At 31.8% G+C, this 14,791-nt stretch overlaps 1 protein-coding gene across 1 annotated transcript in view; it reads left to right on the top strand.

Moving 5' to 3' along the window:
- The first annotated feature begins 2,147 nt into the window (after positions 1 to 2,147).
- LOC117176096 (E3 ubiquitin-protein ligase FANCL) overlaps positions 2,148 to 14,791 on the top strand; it is a 316,429-nt gene continuing 303,785 nt past the window's right edge. Inside the window, exon 1 of the mRNA XM_033366130.1 lies at positions 2,148 to 2,166. Coding sequence (XP_033222021.1) covers positions 2,164 to 2,166 — 3 coding nt within the window. The 5' untranslated portion in view covers positions 2,148 to 2,163. The remainder of the gene's footprint in view (positions 2,167 to 14,791) is intronic.

Here is a 14,791-nt window from a genome sequence, read left to right as displayed (position 1 = left end):
TTGTGCAGACGGGGACTTTACATCTTTCCCTTGTCACACAGTAGCGGTGAAAAGAACTGTTAGACTGCTAACAGAGGTTTCCAGGCAAGGCATCGGTCCCGATGCTCGGGACCGACAGATATGCGCCACACTTCTTTCTCGAAAGACTGTCAACTTATTTGACACTAAGAAAGACTTTGTGGGTGTAATTAATGACTCTGTGACTTAAATAAGCACGTTCTACATATGGTTGGTTGGTTGAGTAGGGCGTGGGTGGAGCCCTATGTGCAGCCAACTCCACGTGGTGGTCTCTGGGTCACTCGAAGTATTAGAACTCAGTGAGCTAGGAGCTGCACAAGTATTTAAGCGTTTTACTCGAAAATACGCAATTTTGAGCCATTTACCCCTCCATGAGGATTGGCATGGGATGACTTTGGCGATTCGGTACGGACCTCTAAGTACCCTCTGATTACTTTTCATCGTAAAGCCACCCTGGGAAGGCATGGGTTTCGATTTTAAGCCCATTTTTGCAAAACCTTAAATTTTAGTGCTTTTTAGTGAAATTTCGAGATTTCACCCTCAAAGAACAAACTGAAGATATTATCCGATTTCAAAATGTCAAAGTGCGCTGAGTTTTGGATTGGACTGGAACACTTTTCCGCACCAAGGCGTTCCTGGATGCACAATGTTGGTTTTTCGCCCCAGACTATTGTATGCCCAGTTAACAATCGCGCTACGCACGTCACCCGCATTGTGTGATTCTGATGCTGTGCATGTGAGATATTGTCCATTTCGCCATCACGGAATGATAGGCACGTAGCTGCGTGCGTTATGACTAGCATTTCTCGATCACGTATGACTTCACAAAATGTAAGCAAAATGCAACGCACGTGTGAAGACATTTTAAAGGCAACAGTTGTTAAACATCTTAAAAAAATAATGATAATAATATATTATTGACTTTTTAAATTTGCAAATGTTAAATTACCCACAAATATGAAATTGATATAAAAGATATCTTTTTTGCGGTGAAAAAAATTAATAAATTAGGTAATAAATAAATTATTTAATTAAGGCCATGTGGCAAGTGGGTCACGTGACCAGATTCCTAACTTACCAACACATTTTATTTTTCCCAACTTATTTTAAAACGAAACACCACATCGAGTTGAAAATTTGAGAAACTAGATAAGAAGCACTAACAAACATGTGTCTGGTTATAAATTTTTATAATTATGAAAAAAGAAAAAAAAATTGTTTACAAAAAAAACTTTTTTCATCATTTTAAAAATTTAGGACCAGACACATGTGTATTAGTGCTTCTTATTTAGAAAAGGTGTCGGTAAGGTAGGAATCTGGGCACGTGAGCCACTCGTCACATTTCCTTAATTAATTATAAAACATAATTTTAATAATATATTATTGACTTTCTTAAATTTAGAAAGATTCAATTTACAAAGAAATATGACATTGATAAGAAAGATGTCTTTCTTAAGATGAAAAAGAATTAATAAATTAATAATCAAATGAATTATTTAATTGATTAATAATTTAAAAAACAATATTAATAATATATTATTAACTTTTTAAATTTATAAAGGTTACATTTCCAACAAATATGAAATTGTTATCAAAGATCTCTTTCTTGCGGTATCCAAAGGGGAATCACATTCCTGCAGAAATAATAAAATGTTTGCCGTGAAAGTAATTAAATCGCATTTCATTGTTACAATTAAAAGATCAAAATGAAAATTAATTTCCGTAATATTATTAATTTATATTTTAATTTTTAAATATAAATAGTACACCTGAAACTTTGTGATTATCTAATAATTAGTTATTATTATATTATAATATTATATTATGTAATACACACATAATTACATAGAAGATTTATGTATATATGATTAGAGTTATTACTTTTTGAAATAAAAATTACCAATAGCATTTACGAATTTGAATGCAGCGCGCGCTTAGCAGAATGAATAGGTAGTCAAATGACGGAAGATCGGAGGCTGATTTGACCAACGAAGTTGACCGTCGAGTTGCATATGTTTTCAAATTTAGAGTATTGCCATATTTCGACCCGGCAACAGCCCTCGAGTTTTCTTTCGGGTTTATAAATAATCATTGACTACGTGCTGGTGCTATTTAGTCTGTTTTCGTCATCAGTGTAACTTTTACATGGTAAGCACCTAAATTTTTAACGGAATACTTCTAAGCATCTTTTTTTCTTTGTGCGCTTTTTGTGATTACTAACCTCAAGCCTCGTACTCAGGACCTACATTGAACTTTACTTTCTAAACATTTTGGCAGTGTACTTACCTAATATTTAAAATTTCTTAAAAATGAACTTGATTTATTTAAAATCTTATTCTATTTTTTACAAATGATCAAGATTCCTATTTATTTATGGTAATTAAGCTTTACAATACGTCTTTTCCTTACTCCCCTATTCCTCTTTTTTCCGTTTTTCCACCTATGCAAACTGAATTCGTAGAACCCAATAAGAAAATATAACTAATAATTTCTGGTTAAAGGTTTTTTAATTTAAGCTGAGAAGTCTACTATTTAAGTTCAAAAGTGAATTATTTTGTTGAAAATTGAACAATTTTTTGAAAAAGTCATACTTCCTGGTTCAAAATTATACAATATAATTTTTTTTCCTTGCTTGAGTAGCACATTTTTTTTAGTTGAAAATTTAACAATTTTGCTAAATATTCATATTTTTGGTTTAAAAACTCATCTCTTGCTGAAGAAATTTTATCTTTTTTGGTTAAAAGTACAACTATCTGGTTAAACATTAATCTTTTACGGTTGAAAATTAAATTTTTGTTAAAAACTAAACGTTTTTGAAAACAATTCATATTTTCGACTCAAAAATTCAACAGTTCGGTAGAGAGTTGAACTATTTGGCAGAAAATTTATGTACTTTGTTAAAAATTCGCTTTTTTTGATGGAAAATCAATTTCTTTTGCTTAAAAATGCATCTGTTTGGTTGAAAATAATCTGTTTTAGTTAAGGATTCATACATATTGCTGAAAATTTGTTTATTTTTTTGTTAAATCCAACTCTTATTTGTCTTAAAGTAAATTCTTTTTTTCTTTAAATATCAATTAATACATTTTTCGTGGAAAATTAATCATTTTCAGTTAAAAGTTCAACTGCTTTTTTTAAAGTTAATTTTTTTTCTTAAAAATTCATAATTTTAGTTAAAAATTTATTTCTTTTTTTCGTTAAAAATTAAATTTATTGAAATGAAAATTACTTATTTGTATTGCAAATTTAACTGATTGGTTAAAAATGCAATTTTTGTTTCAATACTGATTTGTGGTTGATTTTGAACTAATACATCCAGATTATTACATTTTCGAAGATAGGTTTTTCAATTTTCATTAATCAAAGGAGAATTTAAATTGAATGATTTTTTCTAAAAATGCTCATTGTTTTATTTTCAGGTTTGTATTAATTTTAATAACATACGTTCTATTATTCATACCTATAGTTTCCTATAAATAATCCCTGATGAAGAAGCCTAAATTGGAGCCTAAATTGCCTTTGAAACATGTTGGTCCCCGAGTAGTATAAAAAAGACGGAGAAAGAATAAGAAAAGACTGAGAATTGGTTTTTAGTTGACTCTTTCCCTTTTTTCCCTCTGTTGTCTTTGTTATAAAAATGTCTCTGATGAACCGAAAAGGAGGAAGTTTTGTAAATCTGATTATTGATTTATGAATTCTTTCATACTCTGATTTTAATGCATTTAATGATTCATATGAAAGCAGATTTCATTTCGTATCTTAAATAAAAAATATTTATATTCTCGGGTTGAAACTCCAACTCTTTTGTACAAAATCCGTATTTTCGGCTAGAAAATTCAACAGTTTGGTAGAAATTTGAACTATTTGTTTGAAAACTTATGTATTTTGTTGAAAATTCGCCATTTTTAGTAGAAAAACTTTTTTTTTTAGTTAAAAATTGATACAAGGTGGGTCGTGGGGATGGTGTTTGTCCCAGCCTTGATCTATGATGCAGTGTTGATCGGTTGAAGATTCTGGAAGCTGCCTGGGCGCCGACCGGGCGCTATCGGGGCAGACTGGTTTGCGGGCCGATGGAAACCGAAACCCGAGAGCCGTGAAGCGGTGTCGGCTGGTAACTGCTTGAGATGCAGGCGGCTCACAGAGAGCTGACCGGGCGCTGTCGGGGCAAAGTAGTTTGGTCGGTGGAAACCGGGGCCAGAACTAAGCAGTGCTGTAGTGGCAACTCCAGTTGCTCTCGGAATCGTCGGAGAGGGGGCTTGGTTCGAGAGGCCTTCGTTCGCTGCTGGTGGCCGTCCCTTAGCTGGATCGGGGCGGAGGCCGGGCTCTGACAGGTAGCACCCGATTACTGGTTCTGGAGGAAGGCGTCGAGCTGGACCATGGACTTCGAAGTGGGCCGACAGCTGTTCGGCGGCTGTAGGTGGATGCGGGTAGCACCCTGGCTCTGGATAAACAGGCTCCAAGCCTGAAGGCCGTCCATCGATGAATGCCAGAGGCATCAGCCGGGCGCTGACGTGGTTTTTTTTTAAGGACGAGCTTGTCCCCTCGTCAGGGTAGAAAGAAGGGAGGGGAGAGGGGGAAAGGAAGGAAGGAGGTTACGTTCGGCGAGTCACGTTAGTGGTGACGAGGACGCTTCTTCGCCACCTCAATTTCCTCGACCAGGACGATGTCATCGTCGCTGTCCTCGGGCAGAGGACGCTTCGAGCAGCTTAAGGGGGCGGAGGAAGCGGGAGATGGAGAGGAAGGAGGAGTGGGAAGTTGGATGTGGAGGTAAGGTGGGATGATGACCACCGATCGTACGATAGCCTTAGGAGGTTGGGAAGAGGAGTAGGAGGGGCGGCGATCTTCTGGGCGACAAGTCGCTTCGAGGGACTCGCGGAGGGCTGCAAGTCGACGGCGAATGCGCGTCTGTTTGCAGGGACGGGAGCGGCGTTTTTGGTTGGGACCAGGCATAGGTGAAGTATGAGGAGTCCCAGGAAGAGAGAGATTCGCAGGGAGTATCGGGACTGTTTGCAAGCTGACTGATCCCGTTGAGAAGAGAGAAGAGTTCGAGGGTTGCGGGGCTGTTTGCAAGCTGGCCGACCTCTTGAAAAGAAAAGTTCGAGGGTTGCGGGGCTGTAAAAGCTGACCGACCTCTAGTACATATTCGAGGGTGACGGGGCTGTAAAAGCTAACCGACCTCTAGTAAGGATGCTAGAGCAGACCGCCACTAAGGAGGAGGGAGGAGGGGAAGTTTAAGAAAAACTATGATTCGATTTGACTTTTAACTTTACTCAAGGCTCGAGAATAAACTAATACAAAATATCTGGACTCTCTCTAAGGTTGTTTAGGCCTGAGAGATCGTCAGAGCGGAGTGTTCGGAGCGAGAGTGCTAAGCGAGAGTTCCTTTTCGGGTCGATGCACCCGCCTTTTAAGCAGCGGGTCCGAGAGGCTGCCGGCCGTCGGTTGGCACGCGCAGACGGCAACTTTTGAAAGGCACGGTAGCGTTCCGAAATTGCCGCTGTTTCACAAATCGGTAACTCTTGTTAAATTTTTGATTACAGAATTAAAAGTCAAAATAAAAGAGAAATGTCACAAAACTTAAGGTACAATGTATTATAAATGACGTAAAAATTAAAGAAAAGAAACTAAAATTACACAGAGACTTAGATAAAACGTAGAATGAAAGGGAACTTAATTAGACATAGATCGAAGTGAAATAAAAATGAAACTTTGAATTAAACATAGAATAAAAATGAAACGAAACTTAAATTAAACATAGACCGAGACAAAAGAGACATAATAATAAAATATGAAACATAGATTGAAATAAAAAGAGAAGCAAGACAAAAATGAAACTTAAGCCTAAACATGAAAATGAAACTTAAATTAAACAAGGTTTGAATAAACATAAAATGACGGATAAATAATAAAATACAATTAACCCGGGTAAAATTATAATTAAAAGCTATGACTATGGTTAATCTCCTTTACCCGTCCCTCTCCCGGGAAATCAAAAAAAGAAAAAAAGAAGTGTCGATTTATTTTAATTTCAAAAATGGTTATGTATTACGCGCAAAAGTTGGCAGCCGCTGCCGACTTTTCTTGAGAGTGTTTAGGAGTGAGAGAGAGAGAGAAGGCACTTAGGTTAATGAGTCACGGTCACGCTGGCCAGGCTAGCCATGGGACGGGGAATCCTTCCCATGCAGCTGCCGACCAGGTGGCCTTTATGGCTTCTCTAACCCTTTCTCCCATTGAGTCTAAGACTCATAAGGTTAGACGAGGTCGTAAAGAAGCCATTAGAAAGCAATTAGGCTGGAAACTTGTCCCAGCTTGGGTTTACGTGAGTAAACACGAGCGGGGAGTTATTCCAGAAAATTGCTTGCTGATGGCTCTCAACTCTATGGGACCGAAGTGGACTATATCAAAATGCAACTATTTGGTCGAAAATTAATCTCTTTATGTTGAGGATTAAGTATTTTGTTGAAAACTCGTATTTTTTGGTTAGATATAAATATTTTTAAAAAATTTTAATTCTTTTTTCTCTAAATATCAACTATCACATTTTTCGTAGAAAATTCATCTTTTTAGGTTGACAATTGAACTTCTTGGTTCAAAGTTGAATTACTTTCTTAAAAGCACATTTTTCTGGTAAAGTTTTGTTGAAAATTCGCCTTTTTTGTTAAATTTTACTGTTTTTTATTTTAACTTAAATTATTTTTTGCTTAAATGTCAACTATCACATTTTTCCTATAAAATTAATCTTTTAAGGTTGAAAATTCACTTTCTACTTTCATAAACATTAATTTTTTGGTTTTAAGATTCATAATTTTATTTGAAATTTCATTTTTTTGTTAAAGATTAATTCTTTTTACTGAAAATTTAACGGTTTTGTTGAAAATTCAACTTTTTTCAGAAAATACCTCTTTTTGTTTTGAAAATTCAACAATTTCTAGCAAAATTCGTTTTTTTTATTGAAAATTTTACTACTCAATTTTTGGTAAAAGATTAATCTTATTCAATTAGCAAAATAAACTATTAAAGTAAAAATGGTCAGAAACAACAAAATTTAAACTAAAAATTAATCAAATAAATTGTAGACTTGCATCACATCTATTGTTTAGAATATTTAGTTAAAATTTTATGTAATTTGTTGAAAATGCGTCTTCTTGGTAAAAAACGTATCTTCTTGGTTGTAAATTTAACTATTAAGTTAAAAATTTAAGTATTTTATTAAATTAAATTTAAAGAATGTGGCTCATAAGCTCTTTTTTTAGAGGGCAACGATCCCCCCATTTCCTTTCAAATCCGAAAATAGAGATTCCATCATTCTTTTTTATTTGAAGAGGTGCCGGTTTTGACTTGAAGTTTCCCGTGTAAAATGCATGGCACAAAATACTTTTTTGAGTTTTTGGAATAATTTTTTAGGGCTTGAAAAAATTTGACGGGAAAGTATAGGGGCTTATAGAGATTTATCCAACGAAGAATTGCATGTATCAGACATATGGGTTTGACACCCATAACACACCCCCATGAGTCCCTGAAAACTACCCTTAAAACCAAAAATGTCAATTCTTCATGAAATCGACCTTTTGAACATTTTATTCTCGTCTTCTTTTTGCTTAAAATTATTTATATTGGTCTAGTGGAATATTTATCAACATTGGTTAATTAAATTTTAATTATTTAAACAAACGGTATTTGTTTCAACAATTTTTTTTCGAAAATTTGTTTTTTTTTGTCTTAAAGATTATTAGTATTTGTCTAGTGGAATATTTATTAACATTGGTTCAATTATTTTAAATTATTTAAGCAATTGCAATTTGTTTGAATAATTTTTGTTTGAAAATTATTATTTTTTTTATTGAAAATTATTACTATTTCTTTAGTGGAATGTTTCTTAACATTGGTTAATCAATTTGTAATTTTTCTAACTAATACCATTTCTTTAAATAATTTTTTCGAAAATTTTGATTTTTCAATAAAAAATTATTACTGTTGGTCTAGTGGAATATTTATCAATATTGATTGATTATTTTTAATTATGTAAACAAATTTCATTTGTTTAAAAAAGGTTTTTTTTCTAAAAACTGGTCGAAATGGCAGTTTATTATCGTTAATAACATAAATTTATTTTTAAATATTTTCCTATTATATTAAAAAATAAATTATTATTTATTTTTAACAACCTTTAATTTGTTTAAACAATCATTTTTCTACCAAATTTGTAAATTGTTCCGAATTGTTTCCAGACAGGAAAAGTAATGAAGGTAAGATGTAAATATAAAGTTAATTAATATACAACCTTAATTATTAGTTCATAATAAATAATAATTTATTGTTTCAACAATTGGAAAATATTTAAAAATAAATTCATGTCACCTAATGATAATAAACTTCCAGTTCGACGAATTTTTGAAGAAAAAAAACATTTTTAGGCAAATGGAATTGGTTTCATAATAAAAAATTAACTAACCAATGTTGTAAAATAATCCAATAGACCAACAGCAATAATTTTTATAAAAAAAAAACAAATGTTAAAAAAATATATTTGAAGAAATGAAATTTGTTTTAACAATTAAAAAATAATCAAACAATGTTGATAAATATTCTAATAAAAAAATATTAATAATTTTGGATAAAATTTTGTTCCTAAAAAACATGATTTAAAAAAATTCCATTTATTTAAATAATTGAAAGTTAATACACCAATGTTGATAAATATCCCAGTAGACCAATATTAATAATTATTAAGAAAAAAAAACGAATTTACGGAAAAATAATTGTTTAAACAAATTCCATTTGTTTGAATAATTAGAAATTTATTAACCAATTGACACTTTTGATTTTAAGGGTAGTTTTCAGGGACACGTGGGGGTGTGGTAGGGGTGTCGAACCGATATATCTGATACATGAAATTCTTCGTTGGATAATTCTCTACAAGTTTCTGTACTTTCCCGTCACGTTTTCCCAAACCCTAAAAAATTATTCCAAACACTCACAAAAGTGATTTTTCCCATGCATTTTAGATGGGCAACTTCAAGTCAAAACCGACAACCGAAAAAATTTGTATTAAAAATATTTTCTGTGCAATTATTAGAACCTGTACCTGACAATAAGTCTTTTTCAATTACCAGGAGAGAAATATTCGATCTCCTAAAATCCAAATTACCTCGAAGCCCAAAAAGAATGCTTAGACATTATAAAAAAAGAAATGTTTCTGAAAAGCTGAGAATCGTTTATGGGATGGCAAACAACATAAAAAGGAATATCAAAATATTTCTCACTAAAATCTAAAAAAAATGGCAGGATGTTAGTCGGAAGGAGAGTATGCACGTCATACTCTTCGTTCATGGTAAACGAGTGTGAGATATTATCAACAGTTGCTATAAAGCTTCAGATAAAAAAAATTCTATACAAGAAGAGAGTCAAATAAAAAAATAATTTTAAAAACAGTGTATAGAGCATAAAAGTTCATAATATATACACGGTTTTGTTAAATATTTTTTGAGTTGACTGTCTTATTGTATAGATTTTTTAAAGCTTTAGACTAACTGCAGAATATTTAATGACCTTTTAAGGCCTTTATAAAGTTCCGCCATATTAGATTCATGGTTAATTAATTTTTTAAACAATTGTTGCCTATGGATTCTTAATCAGCGACCATGAAAACTCCGTTATACCAATTTTGAAAAGAATCGAAAGTTTATTTAGCATAGTCGTTTACCATATTAGATCCGCCATTTTGTTTTCAAAATTTTTTAGGACAGATTCGTAATCAGCAAACTTCAAAACCCTGTAATACCAATTTTGAAAATAATCTAAAGATTATTTAGCATACTCTTCCGCCATATTGGATCCGCCATTTTTTTACAACAGATTCGTAACCAGCAACCTTGAATACCCCATTATACCAATTTCTAAAGAATCGAAAGTTTATTAGCGATACTCGACCGCCATATTGGATCCGCTATTCTGTCTTCAGAATTTTTGACATCGGATTCGTAATCAGCGATCTCAAAAACCCTCAAGTAATCGAATTTGGCCCATTTCATGAACATTTTCTAATTTTGGCCACCTTTTTCCGATTTTTGACCACTGGGGCCGTAATAAGAAAAAATATTTTAGTAAACACAATTATTACAATAGTAGATAAACGTTTATTTTTCGGCCTGTTGGCCTTAAAAAATTGATTTGCTCGCACTTCCATTTTTTTACAGAATTTTCTTACAGCTATCTCTTACAAATACCATCCATCCACACCTTATAACTAATCCGCTTGCCTCTATATTCTAACCTTCCTCGCTGCGCCTCGCCTCGCACACATGTCTCTCTTCCCTAGCTATGCCTAGCATTGCCAGCCTCTGTCTCCGCGGATAACGTCTAACACTTAACTACTATATACAATATTTACAGTTTTCTTACATTTAGTTCCTCTCCTATTTACAATCCTTCCTTATCCATTCCTACTTCCTTCTCTTCTTCTCCATCTTACCCAACACCCCCTTCACCCATGCTACTGCCCCTTTGTCCCCCCTTTCATGCAATAATACCTCCATGTTTATCCCACTCCTTTCCACCTCTTCGCATTCATCCAACCAGTGATCAACTTTTGCATCACCCTTCCCGCACAATTCACACATTCTCTTCTCTCCAGAAAACCAGAACCTATTATAATTTTTCATGCAACCGAATGTCATTCTCGCTATAAGTTCCTGACTTCTTTGCTCTCCTTTCTCACACAAATTTTGCACTCTCTCCCTTGGCATTATCCACACGTAGTTCCCGTTAAACCTTGAATTTCTCTCCTCTCCTTCTTCCTTCTCTTTCTCCATGCCATTCTTTTGAACCAACTTATATACCTTCCTTCCTTCCTCGTGCATCCTTCTCACTTCATCCATCTGCAATCTATTCATTCTAAAATACCTTTCCCTTTCCACCTCCATCTTTGAACTACTACGTCTGTTCTCCTTCTCCCACCAACGCTCCTTAACCAGCTTACATCCCCCCTGTTCCAAAAATTTCTCCTTATATTTACACGCTCGACTCCCTGTTATAATCCTTAAAATCGTTCTTCCTGTTTCCCTCCTGACAATATAGTTCGGCGTATTCCTTGCCAACTCCAGTGTCCACTTTGCTACCTCTCCTGAATCCTATTTACCTCCTCACTTACCTTCCACCCCCACACCTCCAATCCGTGAAATAACACACTAATCATTAGCGAATCAAACAATTTCATTCTCCTTACAAAATCATCTGCGAACAACCTTTTCCCTAGCCCCCACACCCAGAGTGTCTAGCGTTTGTGGGAAAAAAATTCAGGACTTTTCCAAATTTTTCAGGACAAAGACTCATTTGTTCAGGTATTTTTCTAAAAATGTGTCTAATACAAAATTTATCATTCGCCCCAGAATCCGATTTTATGGTCAAGAACCGTTTTTTGGTAATTGTTCATTTTACTACTGTAAAAATCACAAAGCCGAAATCGGAAATATTATTAAGTAATCCTTTTATTTATTCCTTTAACTTTAGCGAATGTAATTACATTTTTACTATCCAATAATTTGTTGTTGTTAATATAATTAATGTGAGTTGAATTCCGTGTATAATAATCTCTTTTTGAATGATTCATTTTCCAGCTATATTTTGAAACGAATAGTTCTATTTGCAACTAAAAAAGATCATTTTGCAGTAAATAAATACTTTAACAAAATAGTTGAATTTTCAACCAAAGATGAATTTTTAACTAACATGATGAATATGCAAGCAAACAAATAAATTTTTAATACAGGAGGTCAAGTTTGCATAAAAAAACACACAACATTTTCAACCTGCAAGGCGAATTTTCTACAAAGCAGTTTAATTTCCAATGCTGAAATATTAATTTTTTTTACCAAAAAGACAAATCATCAACAAAATAATTTAATTTAGAAGCAAAGAGAAGAATTTCAAATACTAGTAATTAATCTTCAACCAAACAAAGATTTTAACAAAGTAATTCAACTTTTAACCAAGAAGTTTGATTTTTTTACCAAAATCATCGATTTGAACCGTGAAACCAAAAAATTAATTTTTAACAAAGTGGTTCAACTTTTACCCAAGTAGTTGAATTTCATTACAAAAAAAAAACAATTTTTAGCCAAAAATATACTGGTTAAATTTTTAATGAAAAAAAAAATAATTTTCTTAACAAAAAATTAATTTTCAATTAATAATATGATAGTGGATATATGAAACACAAAGGATTAATTCTTTATCAAATTCTTGATTTTGCAACCTAATAATAAAATTCTTAACTAAAAGTATAATCGTCAGGAGGAATACTAACAACATATTATATCAGGGCAATTTTTTAGTATATTCTACTCAAACAATTGCATTTCTCAAAATTGCCCTTAAATAATTTTTCATTCAGCAAATTTAAAAATAATTATCCTTCTTTTTAAAAATAATATGCATGATATTACCGGATCCAGAAGTTTTGCTACTGGCAATTTTTGTTTTCTTATTATTATCTTAAACCTCAACCAAAACAGACTAATTTCAAAACCAAACAAAAATGGATTTTCCTAAAAAGAGTTGCATTTTTAACCGACAAAGATTTTTCAATCGATAAAGAAACAAAATCTCAATCATAATGTTTAATTTTCAATGCAAAAAGACGAAATTCCTTTCATCCAGTATATAGTTTTCAACCTAAAGATATGAATTATCACCAAAAAGTTTAATTCAAAAAAATAAAAATATGAATTACCTACCAAAATAATTAAATGTACAACTAAAAAAAGATAAATTATTAAGGAAAAATAGAATAGTTATATTGACAGTTCAAAAAATTATTTTAAACTGAATAAAATATAAATTTTCAACCAAACTTTCAACAAAAAAAGTGCATGATTTATTAAAACAATGTGTCTCTTACCACAAAAATGTATTTTGTAACAAAAAATTGTATTAACCAAACAGTTCAATTTGCAAACAAAAAGATTAATTTTTCACCCAAGAAGATTTTTTTTAAACCGAATACATGAATTTTCACAAGAATATTTCCAATATCTTGTTGAAAAATTATTTTGAAAAATATTAAAATTTTTTTTAATTTTCTAAATAAAATATGGAAGATTTTGAAGTAATTTTTTTAATTTTGCCAGATTTTCAAAAAACTGCAGGAAAAATTCAAGTCCCAAGAAAATAAAAAAATTGGTAATATATTCCGGGAAAATTGTTTAATGATTTTTTTCATTTTTAAGATTGTATTTAAAAAGATTTTAAAACAATTTTTGATGTATAACTTAAATTTTCTAATTGCTTAAAATAACATAATTTTCTTAATTTATAAATTCAACCCCATGAAGTGTAACAGATATTTCCTATAAGAAAAAAAACTTTTGTAAATTTTATCCAGAATGGTTAACATAAGGTACATCGAGTTGAAACTCAACACATGTTTTCACCATTAGCAATAGAATAAGAATAAAAACTTATTTTTTAAATATGAGCCACATAACTTTGTTTTATACACTTCCAAACAAAAACAAACAATATGTGTACAATTTCGACCCAGAAGTTAGCTGTGCATATACATCTGAAACTTGTGCAAAAATACAGTAATAGTTCTAGTGACAAACTAAAAACAGTACTGGATTCCTTTCAGCAATATATCTAGGAATTTTATTCATTTTTTAAAACAATTAAATTGTTAATAAACATTGTGTCTTTATTATACATAAAAGTATTGGTCGGAAAGAAATTTCAAGTATAAAAATTTCAAATGTAACAAAAATTTTAATAATGTGAAAAATTTGTATTACGTTTAAGTAAGCTATTGGGGAATTTTTAATCTCTTCAGAAAATGCTCGTTTTGTACAATAGAAATATTGAAGAGGTTTATATCTGGGGCGGGGTAATCATGAATTAGCCCGTAATACCTGGGACCAGTACATAAAGGTGGCCGCTTGTCTTTTCTACACGACTACCTGGGTATCCTTGTCTTTCCAGTGTGCATGGAACGACACTACATACGACCCAGAAGTTAGCTATTTTGACAATTGCACCGTGAAATAAAAATACTGCAATAGTCCTACCGTATTAGTCGGGAAGAAATTTCGAGGACACAGGCAGATTTCTCACTATAATATATCTAGAGTTTTTTTCAGTTTGTCTGTAAAAGTTAATTAAAAATACTATTCTAACACATAAAAAGCAGAATGATGAGTCTTCGAACATAAAAATGTATTCTTAAACAAGGCTAAAATTATTAAATATTTACACAAATACATAGTTTACCTCTGAACCAAAAAGATTAATTTTTAACAAAGTACATAATTTTTCACAAAATATTTTAAATTAAGGAATTGAAAACAACTAAAAACATTTGAAACAAAATGTAGATTTTTGAAGATTTTGAACACCAAATTTAGAAACTTTCTGAACATTTCGAAAGGCTTGAAAGAAATAAAATTTGTTTTTAAAAATTCCTAGGAAAACTAAAAAATTTAAATAATTAATTTTTTTAATATTTTAAAAAATTTACAACATTTTCATCATATATAATAAATATAATAATGTATAATAAAAATGCATATCAAATATAATACATTTTTAATGTACCTCTGCTTGGTGTTGCTTATTCAGATATTGTAAATAAAGTGAAATTGTATTTATCATGATTATACTTTAATATTTGTTTTCTATTTTGCGTTAAATTCTATTCTTAGCTGCGTTGAAACCTGTATGATTTTAATAAATTTTATATCATTACAATTCATAATATGCATGGAAATTGAAACAGTCTTGT

Source organism: Belonocnema kinseyi, chromosome 7, assembly GCF_010883055.1.
Source record: "Belonocnema kinseyi isolate 2016_QV_RU_SX_M_011 chromosome 7, B_treatae_v1, whole genome shotgun sequence".
Lineage (NCBI taxonomy): Eukaryota > Metazoa > Arthropoda > Insecta > Hymenoptera > Cynipidae > Belonocnema > Belonocnema kinseyi.
Note: the sequence above shows the minus strand (reverse complement) of the source record. Positions and strands in the feature narration are given on the sequence as shown.